Genomic DNA, 20,478 nt, shown 5'->3' on the forward strand with positions numbered 1-20,478 from the left:
TCCTTTTTAATACTTTAAAAATCATTTTTTATTATCTCTATTAGCCTATAATTATCTAAATTATTTATTATCTCTATTAATTAAACAGTTGCAATCTAATTATTGCAAAGGACCGGCTTACCAGCAAAAAGGAAAAAAAAATCCTCTTTTAAGGGAGATGATATCTGCACTCCTTGTTTTTTTGATTGACACCTTCCCCCTTTATTTTAAGGGATTTGCTAGGCAATTTTTCACCGCGAAATGGGTTTTTGCGAAATTGCCTGGCAAATACCTTATTTTAAACTTATCTAGAAATATGAAAATATTTAATCTACTGTGCCTTTGTCACTTCTACTCGTCTTTCCTAAATGGCTAAGTAGATACTCTCTAATTCTGTTTAGTTCATACCTGCTACAATATTAAATACTCCATACACCACTGAAATGCCATTTCGCGGCTTACTTTTGTAGGACAAATCTGCTGCCAGGTAGCTCTTCTCTCCTGCAAAACTGAGCCGAGTAATGACTTTTTGCGAAATCACCTAAACAAATCATTTTATATGTATGTGTGTGAGCAACCCTGTGGATTTGCACTGGCATTGGTCGATTCTAGTCAAAACTCTCGTCTTATGATTCCACTAATTGATTATTTTTCTTAAGATTATCATCCTATGCCAGCAGCCTAATAACGAAATAATCTTACATTAGTTTAATGTATGGGAGATTAAATATTAATGTGTTTTATATTGTTGCTTATAATTAAGCTAACCACTTGTTTAATTAAGAACATGCAAAGACATTGATTAGTGAAAATTCTTCCCACTGTCTTACGGAACAGAGATGTCTTAACAGCCTCAAATGAATATAATTCATAAGTAACATCTATCCAAAGTAGTCAGATCTCTGATATCCGATGGTTAGGATCATACCACCAGAACAGTTTTTGGGCTGTGATTAGTGTAGGGAGGGGACTAGATAAACGGTCAGGATTAAGGTTCTAATCTCATGAAGCATATTGGTGGGTCCAATCTAGGATTACAAAAATAGAAGTTGATATACGGACATAGAAGGAGAATATTGTGGGTAGGAAAGTCATTTCAAAATAGAATAAAATAAAAGTCCAAGCTGATGACGTGGCGGACATCAAATGTCACATGGCAAACTGAAAAACAAGAGTTATCTTGTTTTCACCAAGATGACAAGCCCAACGGGTTCGATCTTTTCCAGTTCCCAAATTACCAAAATCTCCCTGGCGCTTCAGATCAGATTCACCTGTCTTGGTCACAGATTGTTCAAATCCTTTGATGGTTAGATCCTTCTCAGAGTGTTTTTTGGATCTACTTCCTAGTGACTGTTAAACGAATAAGACAAAATCTGCTTAAAAGTGAACCTAGTGACTGTTCTCTCTTGCAAAAGTCAGCCGCAAAATGGCTTACCGCAAAATTGCCTAGCAAATTCCATATAATGTATATCACCAGTGATAAGAAGAAGATAGTTGAAAAGAGAAAGGAAAGAAATGGAATCCAAGGTCTCTACCAAGCTAAAATCGTAGAGAAGGGGATGAACCTTAAATCAGATTTCTTATAATTTCAGACTTGACTTGTCTCATCTGTCTAGAATGAACTACACTTAAGACTTTAAGAGGCGTTTTTTTGTCAAATTCAAAAGTGGACAAATTCAATCAATTGGATAAAGGACACTTCCGCCAAAATTAAAAAATGAGAGGGGTAATTCTGTCATTTTGACATAAACATAGCTTTTCACTTGCTGTGAGCATCACGCAACCAACCCAGCAGACCGTTCTCCCCGCTCCACCCTCCTTTTTCAATGCTTAATTGTTTATGTCTCTGTTTTATTAAATTATTACAGAGAAGGTTTCTTATTTTTTAAGATTTTTTTTGTCTTTATTTCTATTTTAGGTCTTCTTCTTCTTCTTCTCCTCCAACTGAAGAGGAGTGTTCAAGGAGAAAACAGAAGTTCTTAGATCTACTTTCTTTGCTTCTTCTTCTTGCTCTCTTCCTAATTTTAACTTCAGATTCTCATTCAAGAATTTGACATCTAAGCTTTCCGAGGGTCTCTTTCTATCTGTACTCAGAAAGTGATCAATTTCGCATCCAAAGACCCAACTCAGTATCTGTTCATTTCATCTGAAAATGGGGCATTCAATAGCTGTTTGGTGAGCTTGACATCTAAGCTTTCCGATGGTCTCTTTCTATCTGTACTCAGAAAGTGATCAATTTCGCATCCAAAGACCCAACTCAGTATCTGTTCATTTCATCTGAAAATGGGGCTGAAAAAAGAGAGTTTCAATTTCAAGGCTACTATTTTTAGTTGTTTTCTTATCTTTCTACGAGGCAAAATCTAATCTTTCTTAGGGCATTGTATCTTTCATCCGGTAATGGGCGATCTTCCGGCATTGATAAGTCGGTAGAGACCTAAACTGAGGTTTTTCCGGCGAAATCGAAAGTTTCGATTCGGCAAAAAGATGTCAAATTGAAGCAGGGAGGGAAGATGTTCAAGGCGGCGAGATGGAGGAGTGAGAAGAATAAGATCAAAGCTGTGTTCAAATTGCAGTTGAAGGCAACACAGGTATTTTGCTATTGTTATGCAAATTCTAGTTGTCTGCCATCAAATCTGAAATGGGTTTGTCTTGGTTTTTCTACTGAAAGAATTCTGAAGTAGATCAGGGAGAGAATAAGTACTGAAAGTTGAGAATTGAGGCAATGTGGTTGGGTAATGGAAGATCTGCAGTAGGAATACTTTCGTACTTACTGTTATGCAAATTCTACTTGTCTGTCATCTAATCTGAAATGGATTTGTCTTGGTTTTTATACTGAAAGATTTATGCAGTAGATCAGGAAGAGAAAAGGAACTGAGACGAGAATTGAGGCAATGTGGTTGGATGATGGAAGATCTGTAGTGGAATACTTTTGTATTTACTTGTTTTTTTTCCATTTTTTTTCCATTTTTTTTTTCTACTGATATGCAAATTCTACTTGTCTGCCATCTAATCTGAAATGGGTCTGCCTTGGTTTTTCTGCTGAAAGAATAGTGCAATAGATCAGGGAGGGATTAAGAGCTGAAATATGAGAATCGAGGCAATGTGGTTGGATAACGAAAGATCTGTCATCTAATCTCAAACGGGGTTTTCCATTTTCTTTCAGGTGCCTCAGTTGGGATGGGATACTCTAATGGTCTCTCTAATTCCTTTGGATGTCGGAAAACCGACGGTGAAGTCGGAAAAAGCTACAGTTCATGACGGAACCTGCCGGTGGGAGAATCCAATCTATGAAACAGTGAGATTCATCCAAGAGCCAAAAGCTGGAAAGATCAATGAGAAAATTTACCAGTTTCTCGTTCTGACTGTATGTGATGACCCTTACCCTTGACAACTCTGTTTCCAAGTTTCTGTTTTGTGTACACTTAATTTTACAGGTTTTTGCAGGGATCCTCCAAGGCTGGTCTTCTGGGAGAAGTCACCGTTGATTTTGCAGAATATGCTGAGTCAATTAAACCTTCCTCTGTTTCATTGCCCCTTAAGACTTCAAATTCCAGCGCAATTCTGCACGTGAGTGCTTCCTCTTTTTGAATACAATTGATGTGAATTTCCTAAATTTCACATGTTCTGTGCTAGATCTCTGTCCATCATTTGGAATTTCAGATTAAACTGTGATGAAAATTTTGTATTTTTAAACGATAAAACTCCTTGCAATTCTAAATGTACGTCTTTGATGGCCTTCTATAGCGATTCATGACTTTTGGGCCTTATGGTTCTTGTTGCAGGTTACTATTCAAAGAATTCAAACAGCTGTTGATGGAAGGTGAAATGAGAATTTATGATTTTATCCTCTCTTTTTTTTTGTTTTGCCTCAGATCTTTCCGTTTGAAACTTATGAATCTGGATTCTATATCTTATTTTCGCTATTCTCCACTATTGTTCAGAGAAGTGGAAGAAAATGGAGATGTTACAGTCCGATCACACGGTAGGACACTGCAGAGCCAATTGAAGAATTACGATACAGATGGAAATTGTAAAGTCTCTAATGGAACCAATAACGGCAATTCTATTGAAGTAAGTCTCGTATTACTCAGAAACAGATTTCTTAAACCTTTTCATGTCCCTATGGTTTCTAGTTGTCTATAGTGATTAAAGAAAATGAAGGCTTCCACAAACTACAAATGTTTCAAAAGAAATGATCCGTTGTTTCTTACTGCACTGGAAAACATTATTTAGGAGTTTGGACCTGAATTTACCAACTATGGATGGATGAAATGCATTTGTTATGATATTCATAACGTTAGAGATTGAACTTACTAGTCATATAGAGAGCACTTTAACACAAAAGGCTACTCCTGCCTTAGCCTTGATAGTCTACTAAGTGACTAACCAAACTTTTTGAAGTTTTTATGAATTAGGATTAAGATTTCAGGCTGTGGTTTAGGAATGCGTTTCAGTCAAGATGGAAATGGAAGCATGTTGGTTTCGAATGGAAATTTCGGTAGTGAAATTACAGAAACATATGAAAATAGGGACTTGCTAGCCAATTTCTCAGAAAGCCATTTTGCGGCTGGCTTTTGCATGTGAGAACAACCGCACATTCTGACTTTTTGGCAGATTTTGTCTTATGCATTTAATTCATCTATGTGGCTGTTCTCACATGCAAAAGTCAGCCGTGAAATGGATTTCCGCGAAATTGCATAGCAAATCCCATGGAAATATATGCAAATAATGGACATTTATGATGAAACTTCAGGAAGCAAGTACATACTAAAAATACTATCACATAAGCAACTACCCACGACCATAATAGTTCAACAATATCAAACACCTAGTGACATGCGTTTTGTGCATGTCTGATACATCAGTGTGTGTGTGTGTGTGTGTGTGTGTGTGTGTGTCTTTCTTGGTAATGGATGCCGGTATAGTGTGTGTCTTTGTTGGTAATGGATGCCGGTATAGTGTAACACTAGCAACCTTAGGCTTTGGTTTTGGTATGCATTCAATGGGAATGGAACCAGAAACATTTTGGCCGTTTCGTTTCGATTTCAGTACAAATTTAAAACCATGATTAGGGCTTCTACATTTTTCAAGATGCATTGTTGTCTCCATCACACATCATAAAAGTTTCTTAACTTGAAATTTCCTCGTGCATATTAAAATGGCACTTAACATTGAATATGGTAGGAGTACATAAGTTGGTACAAAAAGAAAAGGCTGATAGTGCCAAGTTTCTTCTATTATTATTTTTTCATCTCCATATCAGTAAGTTGAGGTTTCTCTTCTCTAATTATTTTGCAGGATGGATCATCTATTGCGGGGAAATCTCAATTGAGCTTATCTCATAAAACAATATCTCAGAATGCTGATTCAAATGGTATCCTCAGGGCATCCAGCTATGGTGATGCTATATCAGCATCAAGTTTGGATAGCAGCTCAGGACAAGATACCCCAAAAGAGAATCGACCAAAGAACAATAAGGCCCATCAGGATTTTGCCAAATCAACGGCCAATCCTGACCGTTCAGTTGCGCATTTCAGAGGACATCGGAGTTCGAACACGGAATGGTTAGTCAGTCCGGGTCCAGAGGGAAGTATAGATGGCTCAACAAACAGTTCTGAAGACAGCATTCTGAAAGAACGGTCACAGGCTTCGGATACCTCCGTTGAAAATCTCAAAAATGAAGTTATTGTTTTGGCAAGACAAGCAGAAGTTTCAGAGCTGGAATTACAGACTCTCAAAAAGCAGATTGTGAAGGAGAGCAGAAGGGGGCAGGATCTTTCAAGGGAAGTTTGTATCCTAAAAGAGGAGAGAGATGCACTTAGAAGAGAGTGCGAACAATTCAAGGCCTCACAAAAGAACTTTGATCGAGCAAAGGTTTCAAATAAATTGCAGTTTGAAGAGGATTCAAGGTTCTTGCTAGAGGAACTCAGGCAAGAGCTGAGTTATGAAAAAGATCTGAATGCCAATCTTCGTTTACAACTTCAAAAGACACAGAAATCAAACTCCGAGCTGATTCTTGCCGTAAGAGACTTAGAAGACTTGTTGGAGCAGAAAAACAAGGAAGCATCCAATAATTGTTGCAGCCCAATAGCCGTCGGATCAGAAACAAATGAGAATGGCAGAGAAATAAAATTTGCAATTGGTGGTTCACATTTAAGCCGGACTAAGAGCAATCAAGAGGTGTGGGAAGCTCTTTCCAAACATGAAATAGAGGACGAAGAGCAACATGCATTGGAAGTATTAGTGAAGGATCATGATGATGCCGATGGAGAGTACCCACTTGAACAAAAGATCTTTGACCTGTGTCATGAAATAGAGGAGTACAAGAAAGACCGCGAAGAACTTGAAATGCAAATGGAACAACTAGCTTTGGATTATGAGATTTTGAAACAGGAAAATCATGATATGTCTTCAAAGCTGGAACAAAGCCGGCTACAAGAACAACTGAAAATTCAATATGAATGCTCAGCCTCCTTTGCTATGATAAATGAACTTGAAACCCATATTGAGTACTTGGAGAAAGAACTCGAGGAACAGTCAGAAGTATTCAAAGCTGATCTGGAAACTATTGCATGTGCCAAAGTTGAGCAGGAGAAAAGAGCAATTCGAGCAGAAGAGGCCTTACGGAAGATAAAATGGAACAATTCTAACACGGTCGAAAGGCTTCAAGAAGAATTCAAGAGGCTCTCTATGCAAATGCAATCTACGTTTGATGCAAACGAAAAAGCGGCCATGCAAGCACTAACAGAAGCTAAAGAACTGCGTATGCAGAAAAGCAACATAGAAGACTTGCTAGAGAAAGCTAATGAAGAGCTTGGATTGATGAAAGATCGATATGAAGTGAAACTGGAGCAAATAGATTTGAAAACAAAAGAAAAAGATCAGTTGATATTGGAACTAGAAGACAAGTCCAAGGAGCTTGAGAGTCTAAAGACATCCAAGGAAGAAATGAACAAAGCCCTATCAAATGAGATTCTATTGCTCCAAAATGAGATAAAAAAGCTCACTAAAGAGAAAACCGAGCTTTCTGAACATGTAGAAGATAAGGAAAAGTTGAGAGCTGACATGGAAAGAGGAAATATGGAACGAGATGCACTTGAGAGAAAAATTACTTCACTGAGCAACAAAGCAAAGAAATCAATGAAGGAATTAGATGAAATGAGGTGTCTAAAGGATGAAAAGGAGACAATGGTTGGTATTCTACAATCAGAGATGGCAACCCTTCGATCTCAGTATAATGACTTGAAACATTCTTTGTCCGAAGACGAGATAGAGAAAGAGAACCTAAGAAAACAGGTATTTCACTTAAAGGATAACCTTCAGAAAAAGGAAGATTCAATCTCAATTATTGAGAAGAAACTTAAGGATAGCAGCATAGGAGTTCCAGTTTCAGACGAGACTACAAAGCCAACCATAAGGAACCAGAAATCTGTCCCACCTCCTCGTGGTTCTAAGGATATTGCTAATTTACGAGAGAAAATCAAACTGCTTGAGGTGAATCTCCTACTTTGTACACTATGCAACATTAGAAATTTATAGTAATTATAAAAATATATGATTTGTCTCATAAGAAATGATCTCTAATTTTGTTTTACAAAAAATCTAGCGCAAAGGTATAATGCCACATGATTTTGATGATGATAGTTAATAGTTAGTATGTCTTACAGGTGGAGATAAAGCATAAAGAAGCTGCACTAGAAAACTCAACTCATATGTTTCTGAAGAAGGAAAAGGATATGTGCAATAGGATTCAGGAACTAGAAAAGGAAATAGTAGAGCTCAATCAGAATGACCCAAGCGTCACCGAAGATAAACTTCAAAAGGTCAGTCACTTTAATTCTTATATTGTATTTTAACACATCCATTCCTTATATGTAGTCTGTACATGTAGTTTGAATTTACGATTGATGAGTATTGTTTCTGGAAGCATAACTCTTAAGTGATACCAAATCTATGACTATTTAATCTCATCATCTAAATATATTTGTAATATGACTTAAAGTTATAGCCCATCATTACAAAATGAAGCCAAATATCATGGATATGTTGCTTTGAAATTATTGTTAAGCCTCAGTTAACTAGGCAGCCTTAATAGACATCCAGAACATCATGGATATCTGGTGGATGGCAGGACAATCTTTTGGACAGACCAACTGGAGTGATTCCTAATGAAGAAAAGAAATTTTCAGCTATGTTTGAACAAGAAGGTGCTGCCCACACACAGGTGCCGCTAGATGTCTTTTTTGTATTCAGCATAAATAAATTCAATGCAAACAGATCTCTTGTATGTTAACTAAAGATCTGGTTCTTCAATTATTTTATAATTCAAGCAGGGGATCATTTTTAATATGCAGGATGCCAATGTTGAGAACAGAAATGTAAATTCCATCAAGTCCAAAGACACAGCAAACGTAAACGAAAATATCCTGGAGTCTGATATGGGAACAAAAGCAGATATTCTTGATCAAAATGGCATTGATAGAGTATCAATCAGAAGGTAGATGTGTTCAACTACTTATTTTTTGTTCTTTTAATTATATAAATACTTGTGAGATTTACATGAAAAATATCTGATTCAAGACATTTCACAATGAAATTTGAGTAACATGGACTCATGACGTCTTTCTCTTTTGTGCAGCCCCACCGGAACAAATTCAGAGACAGAACAGAAAATCACCACTGGCCATACCATTGATCAAGGAGACAGAGCTGAATTGTCAAGTGAAATGACAATACTAAAAGAGAGGAATAAATCAATGGAAAGTGAGCTGAAAGAAATGCAAGAAAGATACTCTCAGATTAGTCTTAAGTTTGCAGAAGTAGAAGGTGAAAGGCAAAAGCTTGTAATGACAATCCGCAATCTTAAGAATTCTAAGAAGAATTAGGTTTTGCATTCGTTATGGTGCCAGGAAATAGATATTGTGTATATGTGAAGCAGTTGGATGTGATAAGTAGCAGATCCAGGCCCTGCAATGGCACTAGGGCTTGGTAAAAAAAATTCAACTTGTATCTCAGTACATAACATGCACCTCAGTAATATATTCTTTTTACATGAAAGTGTCATTCGTCTCCATATTTGAAGAATTTTCTTTTTATCTAATAAACTGGTAGGGGTTCCCGCCAAACCCCAGCTTACCTACGGAAAAAAAAAACAGTAAGAATTTAGGAAAAGATGCAGGAACTGTACCAGTTGTACTAAAAATTCCCATTGACTTTAGCTTCATTTCAATATCTTCTCCTCTTAAGGGAAATAAAATTCCCATTGATTTAAGCTTCATTTCAACATCTCTTTCTCCAACTGGATATGTTCCTATCACCCCAGACCAGCTTACTTTGCTTTTCATTCCCATTCCTCGCAAAAGATAGAGTCTGCAATTATTTAAAATGTAAGAACTTGCATTCTTTCTCAATTATACTATCTCAAAACTTAAATAGAGTTCAGTTACAACAGACCTGTCTCGCTCTCTTGTCAATAGGAGTCCATGTTGGAGTGATGGATAGATCCTTCTTTTCAATGTTGATTGAATCCAATGGTTGTCTAAGTCGCTTCTGCCACTTTGGCTGGATTGTTTTCCTGGGATGGCCTCCTCCTTTGTACCTGTAACCATCAAGAGCAGATGGACTTTTTCTCTTAACACATTTGTCTATGTTCCTGAAACCCCCAGAACAATTACTAGATGAATTGCAGAGAGGAGATTTCTGATTCATTCTGGTCTTCTCCTTGATCCTGTTAAAAAACTCTATTGTCCAGGGTGACCCTTGTGACAGCTGTGAAGAACAAATGGCATTTGAGAGTGGGGTCTCCCCATTAGAAGGTCTCACTTTTTCTTGGAAAGACAACCCAAGATCATTTCTCATAGATTTATGTATTTTGCTATCCTCCAAGAATTCTCCTCGACGTTTCATGGGAAAAACCTCAATATTGGACTTTATATCTGGCTTTCCACATATTATGTCCTCAAAGTGTCGGTTGTTATCCTTCATGGAAAGGCATATATCTGAGTCATAGTGAAACTCTGTACCAAACTCTGAGTTTCCTGCTGCCACTCCTTTTCCTATCTGTGGCACTCCACTTGAGAAACATTTAGTGTTTGCAATAGAGGGAAAGTCGTCATTCAAGAAGGAAATATCATGGTCAATTACTTCCCCTTCAAAGTCTTCATTCACATTTTCAGATATGCTAATGTCATTCCAGTTTAGATCATTCATCACAAAAGCATCAACACCGTGTTTTTGACACAATAATTCATCCTTCAGGGAGAAAGTTTGGTTCTTGCGCTTTTCCAATATTTTGTGGCCACTGGAGAAAATCCTTGACTGATATGAACAGGATGCTTCCGAAGGGTTTGGGCCGCAATCTTTAGGTCTCTTTAATGGTTCAAAATCCAAGCTCCTGTCTGTCAGAATTTCAAGAGTGTGAGTGCCCATACTATATTTTTGCTGTTTCTGGATTTTTCCGCTACTGTAATCCGAGGAAGATAATGAGGAACATTCTGTCATTCCAGACTTAGATTCCCCCAGCTCCCCATATCTGCATAGAGCACTAAAGAGGGCAATACTTTCATCAGGAACATGATACTTTCCAATAGCTCGAATTCTTTGCTCACATGACCATTCAAGAAATTCCACAAGCATGCCACCAGAGGACATTATTGCATGAGCTGAGAGTGGATTGATTGATGGAAACTTGGTAAGAAATGATTCTCCAAGGGTTTCTGATTCAAGCATTGCTGGATATAGGCCTCGGTGTAACGTAGTGGCATATTTAATGCAGCTGAGAATTATTTCATCAGTTAACTCAGGTGAATATGAGCAAAACAATTGTAAATGTATATCCAGGCTAGCGGCTGCTGCATAGAGTCCATCTGATGATTCCATTATGGCAGCAAGGAAGTTGCTTTCTCCCTCAAAAACCTGGGGAGAAATGAAATTGCTGTCAAATATTTGTCTTTCTGATCTCAAATATTTTGAAACACCCAAGTCTTAGATAGTTCCAATTGTACAAGCCTTCATTAATTTTAAATCCTACCACATTTTCATTTATTTAGAATGAGTTCACACACTCTGCACAGATGGGTTCAATTGGACACCGGAAACCTTTTAACCACTTAATGTCGAGATTTAAACTGAACTTTTATTTGTTCAGATAAAAATCATGTCTATCTCATCTATTGAACTGGGCCAGCAATGACCTACAGAACCAGGTGGATCACCATTTATTTGGTCAAGGGTAACCATTTTATCAATGAGACCCAAAAGGATTTGTCCCCTAGGAAAATAGGTTAGTGGTGTCCAAGATTCACAATGCTAGAAGAAACTTGGAGTTTTAATTCAAAAGACTGTTTCCAAATACCTATTGAACTAGTTTAGAAGGCAAATGATTGAATGATTAAAGCCTCAGAGAAAAATGGTAAAGGGGATTACCAGCACGCAACTACTGAAAGCAAAACTCAGTGACATCAAAATATTGGTGGCAATATTCTCCATGCAGTCAGCTATGGATGAATAAGCTCTGTCCTTGGCTGTAGCATTAACCCCAATGTTTTTAGCATCATACCATACTAGGCAAATTGCAGCATTGAAAATAAGGTCCACGGGCAGATCTAACTCTCGTTCAACAACTTGCACTCCTCCTTTCTCCATTGCAAGAATCTTTTGGTACGAGCTTCTCCGAGATATTAACATTTCTTTGTCAAAATTCTGTGTGTTCACAATTATGATTATATCATGCATCCTTGAATGTGTATCCTCAGAGTTCATTGGAAATGGCATGCTCAGAACTGACTCAGGCACATGACAGGCTTCAACTCTATCAGCAGCCTCCAAAGACACCACATCCTTATCAACAATTGGTACAAATTTTAGCAGTCTTAGCAACTTTTGGTAGTTGAAACCCTCTTCCAAGGCAGCCATTGGTTGAGAGACATCTTCCTAGATCACATGTAGGGCTAAGATTAACAATTTAGATAAATTGTAGGATATGCATGAAAAAAAGAATATTCAATATGAATATCCAGTTACAAATAATAATCATATACAGCCGATCTATGATACCCATGATAGAAAAAGGAGAAAAGCATTCAATCTATTAAGATATCAAATGCCTGGAGGGTAAAACATGGCAATTCATGACCACAATTCCAATGTCCAAACTGTTAACAGAATATTTAAGGGAATGATATCAGGACTGTCTGTTTTTTTCACAGGAAAATAAAATTCGACTTTAATACCTAAATAATAATTTCTTTTAGTATGTGAAAGGATTCAAAACTGATCCTAGATGACACTAAAAAATAAAGGGAGGGAGACTGAGAAGAAATGGATCTCTTTCCAACTACAATTGTACAAGACTCCAACTACAATACTCAAGGCTCGCAAGGAGAGATATCCATCATGACCGATGGTAATGAAGGATGGAATCATACTCATAAAACGCCCAAGGATGCTTTAATACTGTGTAGATGTTTCAAGAGAATGCAAAAATTATTGATTCTCCATCAAATGATTGAGAACTTCAACTTCAAAGACCTCCCTTGTTTTCTCACTTCAGAGAATGAATTGATACTACAAAAGCCTCAAGTCAAGGGACTGTTGTGAGTATACATGTGCTCTACTTAATCCTAGTTCAGCGATCCAGAAGGATGTGATCATTTATTGAAAAGATTGTGGGCTAAATTCATGTTACTTAAATTAGCTGATTACAAATTAACAAGAGGCAACATGCTTACCTGAATATTTTCTATAGAATCGAAATTCAAAAGTAAATAAGGTATGGAACATTCCAATCATTTTACATGTGCTATATTTTTCAACTCAACTTCAGTAAACATTTCAGTTTTTTTAATTTCTTAACAAAGCAAATAGAATTCAAGCTGAACTTTTAACCATCTCAAGATGAACTTTTAACCATCTCCAACACCATACAGTAATTATGAGGAAATGGAAAAACTATTCCAATAAAATTCTATTTATTATATCTTCACATCGCATATTGTAAGAAATAAATCTTTATAATTTCAAGATGATAGAAGACATATTACCCTGACCATTGGCATGGTATAGAATAAAACACAGAGGAAAGGAGGCACTAGATCATTTTAGCATTTCTAAAACTAATGTAGAATCCAACTTATCTTCACTTGCAAAGTACTTTTGATATTTCCATCCAAATGCCTGTTCCCAGTTACATAAAGAGGAAATCCATAGAACACATTACTATGAGTATGACCAGTTGACCATCAAGAACTTGGATTATGAAACGAAAATATTTTTAACTAAGAACTGGCTTATATAGTGCACTGCTACATAAGAGCTTATCTAGAGAATTAAACTGGACTTTTACAAGGGAAAGAGAACTACCATTTCAAACTTGAGATGGTGGGAAACATCAAAGCCATCACAAAGTGCTTTTGGTACACTAAATTCCTCCAGTTCCACCTTGAGAAAGTCAACATGAGGCAAACCAACCAACTTTGGGGAAGTGGTAGATAGTCTAGATTCACCGTATGAACCTCCATATTCCAAGAAGATGCCGAACTTGTGGAATGGGAATGATGAAAATACATGCCTGACAAGTTGAAGGGAGGTGTAATTAAAAAAATGTATACTGAAAAACCTGTTAACTTACCAACTTCTCCAAAAGCTTAAGCTGTTGGAGAAAGGCGTTATTTATCTTTTATACTATAACACTCCCCCGCATGTGTGGCCCACTAAGCAAACACGTGGCACATGTGGTCCCACTTTGAGCCTACCATCGCGTGTGGATTTTTGCTATCCGGGAGGTTTGAACTCGAGACCTTTGGCTCTGATACCATGGTAACTTACCAACTTCTCCAAAAGCTTAAGCTGTTTGAGAAAGGCATTATTTATCTTTTATACTTTAACAAAACCAAAAGGGCTCATTAACATTAGGAGATAAAATTGAATAGACCTTTGAAAGGGGTGTGTACACAGATGCTGAAGATAAACAAAGTATGACACATTATATTAAGTGATGAAAACACAACCATCAAATATACCAGTTTTCAGTTTTAGTGTCACTTTTTTGAGGGTGTATAAGTTTCTACTTGCGTGTGTGTGAATGCAGGTTCAAATTTCAAAACCATAAGGAATTGGAAACTACCTTAATATTTAACATATGTATATGATGTAAGCTACCCCAACTAGTTTGGGACAAAGGCATAGTTGAGTTGAGTTGGGGTTGAGTATATGATGTAAGCTAACTTCAGCAAAAAAGAATTAACTATTAACTGAAAAATCTTTGATTAAAGCCCGGGGAAATTATATGGAAAATCAGTTATAGGTAACTTGTCAGAAGAACCCATTAAACAATCCTGACAGCCATAAAGATTCAGAAAATACTTCTACTCCTGACAGCCATAACGATTCAAGAGAATCAGAACTTACCCATGGGATACTAGTAAGCAATCTGACGATAGCAGAGCATCTGCTATTGAATTTGAGAACTCTTCATTGTCCAGCTCATCTGGTTGATTGAAATATGCACGACCATTTCTTACTTCATGACACGATATCCTCATATCAGTCAACTTCCTCTTCAATGGCCACCAGAAGATTCTGTCAGCCACAATCAATATTTTCCTACCATTCTGAGAACTATTTGACCTCAGGATCTTTTCTATAATAAGTAAAGAAGGATGCGATTCAATTACTCCTTTCTCGGCGTTCAAGTATGCATCTTCAATCAGGGTGTGAAGGAGACTTAATCTCACTCTAAAATATTTGAGGCTCTGAAAGAAATTTCTTAGATACAAGTGAGCTGAATGGATCCCAAAGAAACACAAGTAATGAACCATCTGTTTAATAACATATAATGCAATGTACGCCATGAGGGTTTCATCTTCACAAGCTGAAGTACTTTTTGCTGCAATTGAGTTTGAAATCAAGTCCAACAGCTTTTTCTTTGGAATGGTAAGAAATTTAAAATCATCGACAGCCTGGAATGAGCCACACTTCCTTCTCAAACCTGTATCATTTTCCACAATGGTGAGATAGATTTTATGAATATTGTCAATGAGATCCAAAATATGATGAGGTAGCGTAACCCAATGCAATTCAACATTCCATTGCTGAAATTTCACTTCAGGGGAAGCACATATCAAAATTGGGTCTGTGGAAGAAACACCAGGAAGTGCGACTGTGCTGTCAGTTATCTCCTTGATTGTTTCTTCACTGTTTCTCCCGGAAGTACCTTTCCTGGCCTTCATAAAAAAATTGAGATCATTGAACTGTGACATAGACTCCAAGAACAAAGAAGCCTTTTTAGAACTTTCAGTGGGTGTTGGTTCTCCATTTTTAGGCTTCCTTTTTACATCATTGAGCAACTGAGTAGGAGGAGTAACTTTAGTAATAAGTTCATTAACCACAGAAATATCATCAGGAAGGTCACTGAATATTTCCTCGTAGTGTGAAACGTTTAAACCATCAAGTGTATCATCGCATAAATCAAAGTCAATTCTGACCGCTCCATCAGTAGATTGGAGTTCATAAGCTGTACCATAAGTATCTACCACCTCCCACATGTTTCTATAAGTAGAACAAATATCACGATTGCATGTATCTTCTAGTAAAAGATGCCAATCTAAATATATCCCATCACAAGCAGACGGAGGATGCAGTTTTAAACTACCTAGAATGTCTTCAAAAGTAGTAGAAAACAGTATTATCACTTTATCATCACATAGAACTGGTATAGGCAATGATTTGAATGTATCATCCACCAAAGCTAACTCAGAATTTACAACAGATTCATAAACGCTCCCAATACAATTCATGTCTTCTCTGAACATCTGCTCCAATGTTTCAGGTTCATTTCTCATTTGTGAGCTTACGAATGCATCAAAAGGTTGAAAACAAGTCAAATCAAGAATGTCAACCTCATGAAAATGAATTGCAGTTTCCATTGGAAAAGAATCAGCATCTGATTTATCTGGAGATGTTATTAAATTTGTTTTGTGATGCATGTTATCTGTCAGGATTGTAAAATCCATTTCTAGAACCGAGTTAAAGCATACTGATTGATATTCAAGACACTGCTCGGGTGGGTCCTGTCCTGACAAACACTCCAAAATGTCGACACCAGTAGATCCCAAAAGCTCCTTACAATCAACCAGAAAGCCATCTGTTTGGGCACAATGTTGATTTCCAATATTTTCCAGTAGCAAATGAAACTCTTCTTCGAAGGGTGCACATGTGTACAGCTCCAAAGCAATCTCGTTGACTTCGAAGTTCAATAATTTTCTAGAATTTGGAAGACCCCTTTCCTGAAAATGTCCAGAATCTTCTACATAAGAACAACTCCTTTGGTCGACATGGTATTCAGCAGTCATATCCTCAACGGAATAAATTGTTCTTGAAAGCTCATGAGGGTAGAGGATTGCATCTTGCGGTTTGAGTTTGAGCATTTCCTGCAAAAATACAAGTTCCAAGATCAAAGAGTCAACACTAAATCAGAAGTTAACTTGAATGCACTAAAATAATCACCAAATTTTTTGCCTAAGATGTCCAATTTATTGTATAATATGCAAGGCTTGTGCAGAACCAACAATATGGAAAAATCACCTAAATCATCATTTGACCCTCAACAAAAAAACATGAAAAATAATAATAATGGGCTTCATCCAAATTTTTATGTAAAGCAGTCATCTTTCTTGAATAAATGCTGAAGCGTTCATTGGCACTGACAACATTTGCCAATACATGTTGATCTGCGTAGTGAAATAATTCGAGTTTGTAACAAGTGAGAAACTCAAATGAAAGACTAACGGCCAACTGCAATAAAAAGTTACAATAATAAACCATTTACACATACGTAATGAGCTGGAGATGCACACCATCTGGATCAAGCATAAAGGGTTAACAATTGATAGAATAAGGTGGTATTAATAAGTCATACAGACTGAATTTAGTTTTGATATAGACTGCCCACTCCTCATGGCCAAATCTTATGCAATATTTCAATTAGGATGTCTGAAGTTAAATGAAAACTTAGTAAAATTATGTGAACTTGACAGGTAATCATGGCACTTAGGTGAAAGTATATGAGATACGCCATTTTTCAGTTCATCATGCCAACCACTGAGCAATAACGCCTAGAACAAAATGTTGGGAAGACAAATTTGGCCAAGCTGTCTTCACCCATTAACTGCCCACACGAATGAAAAATCTACAGTAACTCCCAAAGCATCAGCCGGTTGCAAACTTGCAACTGATTCAACCAAATATTAGCCCGTGAACTATCTAAGGGGGTTGGACTGGTGGAAAGTCAGAGGCATCTTATTAAAGATAATCTACTTTGGAAGGGGATGCCTTCGTACAGATTCCAGGGCTCAAAATTTTTCTTTCCATTTGGAAGGTCATGTTCAAGACTGGATAACTATTAATCAGAGACAAGATTCCCACTGAAAACTTCAAGATCTATTTGTAAAAACGAGTTTATCCTTTCGTTTCCTGGGATCCCAAATAAAACCTGCATCAGGAACCTGCTGCCTTTTCTCAACCTTTGATGCAACAGAAAAAGATTTTGCTCAATGTTGTAGTAAAAGTTACTTAAGATAGCAATACGTGATTAACTTATAACCATAGAATAATAGATATATAAATAAATGTAACCAACTCTAATTCCTCCAAGTAATAGACAATTCAGTGTCCTCACTGTCAATCTAGACATAACCAGAAACCTAGTTTCCTGTGGAAGAGGCAAAATATCATCACAGAAGGCATAAAAATCAGTAGAATCTAATTATTAGGTGCTACTATCTACAAGTGAAATGAAACCGGCTGGGACTCCAAATTCACATTAATAATTAACCATATTAGTAGTCCATCGCTTGTAACCATCACTTTTACAGAGAGGGAGACAGGGGGAGAGGAATTGAATAGACATAAATAAAACTCACAGCTGAGGGCCATAAAGTAAAAAACACAAAGCATGGAAAGATAAGTTTCTTCAAGAATAGGTGGCTTGCCTGTGTACCAAAAGAAAAATATGTGAATGTAAAAAATTAAATGATACCATCTCATTTCAATCCCTATTTTAGAACTGAAAAGGGTAGCAATTGCACTAAAATGTTTCTGTAAATTTGTGGTAAATCATACAGTTAAAATCACATCAAGAAATAGCTGTTTTTCTAACTCTGGAATCTAGCTGGATATCCAGAATATAACCATTGTTGGTCTTTTACATTACATTTATCAGAAACTAATGATTGTTAATAAAAACAGAAAAACCACAAAAAAATTGTTGTAAATTTTTTAACTAGCAGTTCTTCTAATCATCGATTCAAAAGAAGAAGTGAACACTTTTTAAAGGATAAATCAAAGTGAACATATTATAATTCCTTTAATCACAAAATATAACTAGCATTCAATCTTTCTTTTAATGGAGATGGTTGAAATAAGTAAAATTGCAATTATAACCATCAATTTTTTATTGGTAGGGAGCTGGAAATTTATTGTTTCTTCTAATTTAATTCAAAGAAAGCATTAAAGCATTGGAATCCAAATAGAGTTTATATTTATATAACAGATTAAACACATAAGCCTACCAAATACTTATATGGAAAATAAAAAATGAAAAAGATATAATTGCTCCAATACAAGTAGCCAAAAAAAGGAAGAGAAAGAGAAATAAAATAAAATCTCTTTGTTGAAGAAATATAAGTTTTACCAGATGAATTTCACTCCCTGGAATTTCAAAGTGAATTCCTTTATGCTCTTCATTGCAAGGCACATAACTTTTCGCCTGTAAAAGCAAGACTTCATGCCTATAAGAATTGAATAAACAGACTTGGAAATTTTGTGAATAAACAGCTTTTTTACCATTGGAAATTCCACTTCTGGTATTTCAAATTGAATTCCTTTAGTCCTTTTATTTTGTTTTTCTCTATGGTAGGATTCGTCATCCTTCTGAAATAAAAACAAACCATAGATAGTAAGAGAAGCTCCTACAAAGAAATTCAACTAAACAGCTTCTTTCATTAAATGAGGATTGAACCTCTGGAGTTCTAGATCTAAATTTTCTTTGTTTCTCTACTTCTTTATCAATATAAAGAAATTTAGCTTCTTTCTGAAACAGATTTACAAATGATCAATATCAAAAGTAGCGCCAATAAGCAAATTCAAGCTAAAAACAACTAAACTAACCGTTACTTTAAAGAAAACTCTGTTTCACCTCTATAATTTCAATCTCTGGACTATCAGATCGGAAATTCCTTTGTCTCTCCCCATCATTCTCGATATCGAAACAGGAATTTTCATTCTACAAGCAGAAACGAAGTAGAAAAATATCAAGGTAAAAAAGAGAGAGAAAATGGTACTGATATTCGCACTACCATGTTTTTAATAACTGCACTAACTCAGCTTGTCTTTTATTATTTAACAAGCTGTCGTAACGACAATTTTCAAAAAAGCTCTCAAAAGCAAATTAAGAAAGAAAAGAAAAGGTGAGTTAGTGCGCTTATAAAAAACAGAAAAAACTTGTCTTTTACTATTTAACCAGCTGTCAAAGGTTACGAAAATTTTCAAAAAAGCTCTCAAAAGCAAATTAACAAAGAAAAGACAACGTGAGTTAGTGCAATTATAAAAAACCTTCAAAAGCTTGTCTTTTACTATTTAACTAGCTGTCAAATGTTACGAACTGGCGAGTGACGACAATGTCCAAAAAAGCTCTCCAAAGCATATTAACAAAGAAAAAACAATGTGAGTTAGTGCAACTATAAAAACATGGTAGTGCGAATATCAATAGCAAAAAATAACCACATCACCAGCTTTTTTCCATGAATTCTCTGCTTTACCTCTCGACTTACAAACTCAACATCATCAGATCTGAAATGTCTCCATGCTTTCTCGTCCTTTTCTTCTTCGGAACTAGTATTTTCGTTCCGAGAGAAAATATCAGGAAAATCTCCATTCTCAATGTCGTAAATTCTCGGAAGAACAACGGAGTAGAACTGAGAGAGAGCATTTTGAATAGGAAAACTCTCTAATTGTAAAGAGACATCAAGAACAAAATCGAAACTGGAGATTTCAGTTTCGATTGGAGAGAGATCCGAAGGAGGGAGATTCGGAACTGGAAATCGGACAATGTTGAAGTTTTCTAGGGCTTCGTTTGAAGCGTTACGGAAGAAATCGATGTTGAGAAACCGAGTTCTCATGCTATTTCTGATGATTCTTCTTAGAGTTTGCTTAAATTGATGTTCAGAAAGCGAGTTCGCAAGCTATTTCTGATGATTCTTCTGAGAGTCTGCTTAAATCGATGTTGAGAAAGAGAGTTCGCATGCTATTTCTGCTGATTTTTTGAGAGTTTGCTTCTTATTTTTCTTCTTCTTGTTTGTTGGAGAATCAGAAATGGGGAGGAAGAGAAGTGCAGAGCATTTTTTGCAAATGGACTGCCGCTCGAAAGGTTTAAATAGTGTTGGGAACTGCGTGTTGCTAAAGTACGCCGAATGCTGAGTAACCGCAGCCTTGCTTTCCCGCTTC

At 36.5% G+C, this 20,478-nt stretch overlaps 2 protein-coding genes across 3 annotated transcripts; one reads left to right on the forward strand and one right to left on the reverse strand.

Annotated features, from left to right (window-relative positions):
* Nucleotides 1–1,764: 1,764 nt before the first annotated feature.
* Nucleotides 1,765–9,036, forward strand: LOC143882217 (uncharacterized). 2 transcript variants are annotated; one of them, XM_077385692.1, is made up of 10 exons: nucleotides 1,765–2,567; nucleotides 3,143–3,343; nucleotides 3,424–3,546; nucleotides 3,762–3,799; nucleotides 3,921–4,050; nucleotides 5,278–7,473; nucleotides 7,647–7,802; nucleotides 8,075–8,203; nucleotides 8,334–8,476; nucleotides 8,618–9,036. In XM_077385692.1, exons 1-10 carry the CDS (start codon nucleotides 2,490–2,492, stop codon nucleotides 8,862–8,864), a joined length of 3,441 nt encoding a protein of 1,146 aa, XP_077241807.1. In that variant the 5' UTR covers nucleotides 1,765–2,489; the 3' UTR covers nucleotides 8,865–9,036. The 2 variants fall into 2 exon arrangements, with proteins under 2 accessions (XP_077241807.1, XP_077241808.1); XM_077385693.1 differs by having other exon boundaries at nucleotides 1,767–2,567; nucleotides 8,111–8,203.
* SHOC1 (shortage in chiasmata 1) lies at nucleotides 8,923–20,153 on the reverse strand. Its single transcript, XM_077383626.1, has 10 exons — nucleotides 19,794–20,153; nucleotides 19,172–19,258; nucleotides 18,995–19,066; nucleotides 18,820–18,906; nucleotides 18,668–18,742; nucleotides 14,386–16,406; nucleotides 13,339–13,546; nucleotides 11,404–11,910; nucleotides 9,433–10,893; nucleotides 8,923–9,348 (listed from the first exon to the last, which is right to left on the reverse strand). Exons 1-10 carry the CDS (start codon nucleotides 20,151–20,153, stop codon nucleotides 9,259–9,261), a joined length of 4,968 nt encoding a protein of 1,655 aa, XP_077239741.1. The 3' UTR covers nucleotides 8,923–9,258.
* Nucleotides 20,154–20,478: the final 325 nt, after the last annotated feature.

The sequence above is a fragment of the Tasmannia lanceolata genome, unplaced genomic scaffold (assembly GCF_043159265.1).
Source record: "Tasmannia lanceolata isolate RefF3 unplaced genomic scaffold, GAP_Taslan_0.1 ptg000007l, whole genome shotgun sequence".
Lineage (NCBI taxonomy): Eukaryota > Viridiplantae > Streptophyta > Magnoliopsida > Canellales > Winteraceae > Tasmannia > Tasmannia lanceolata.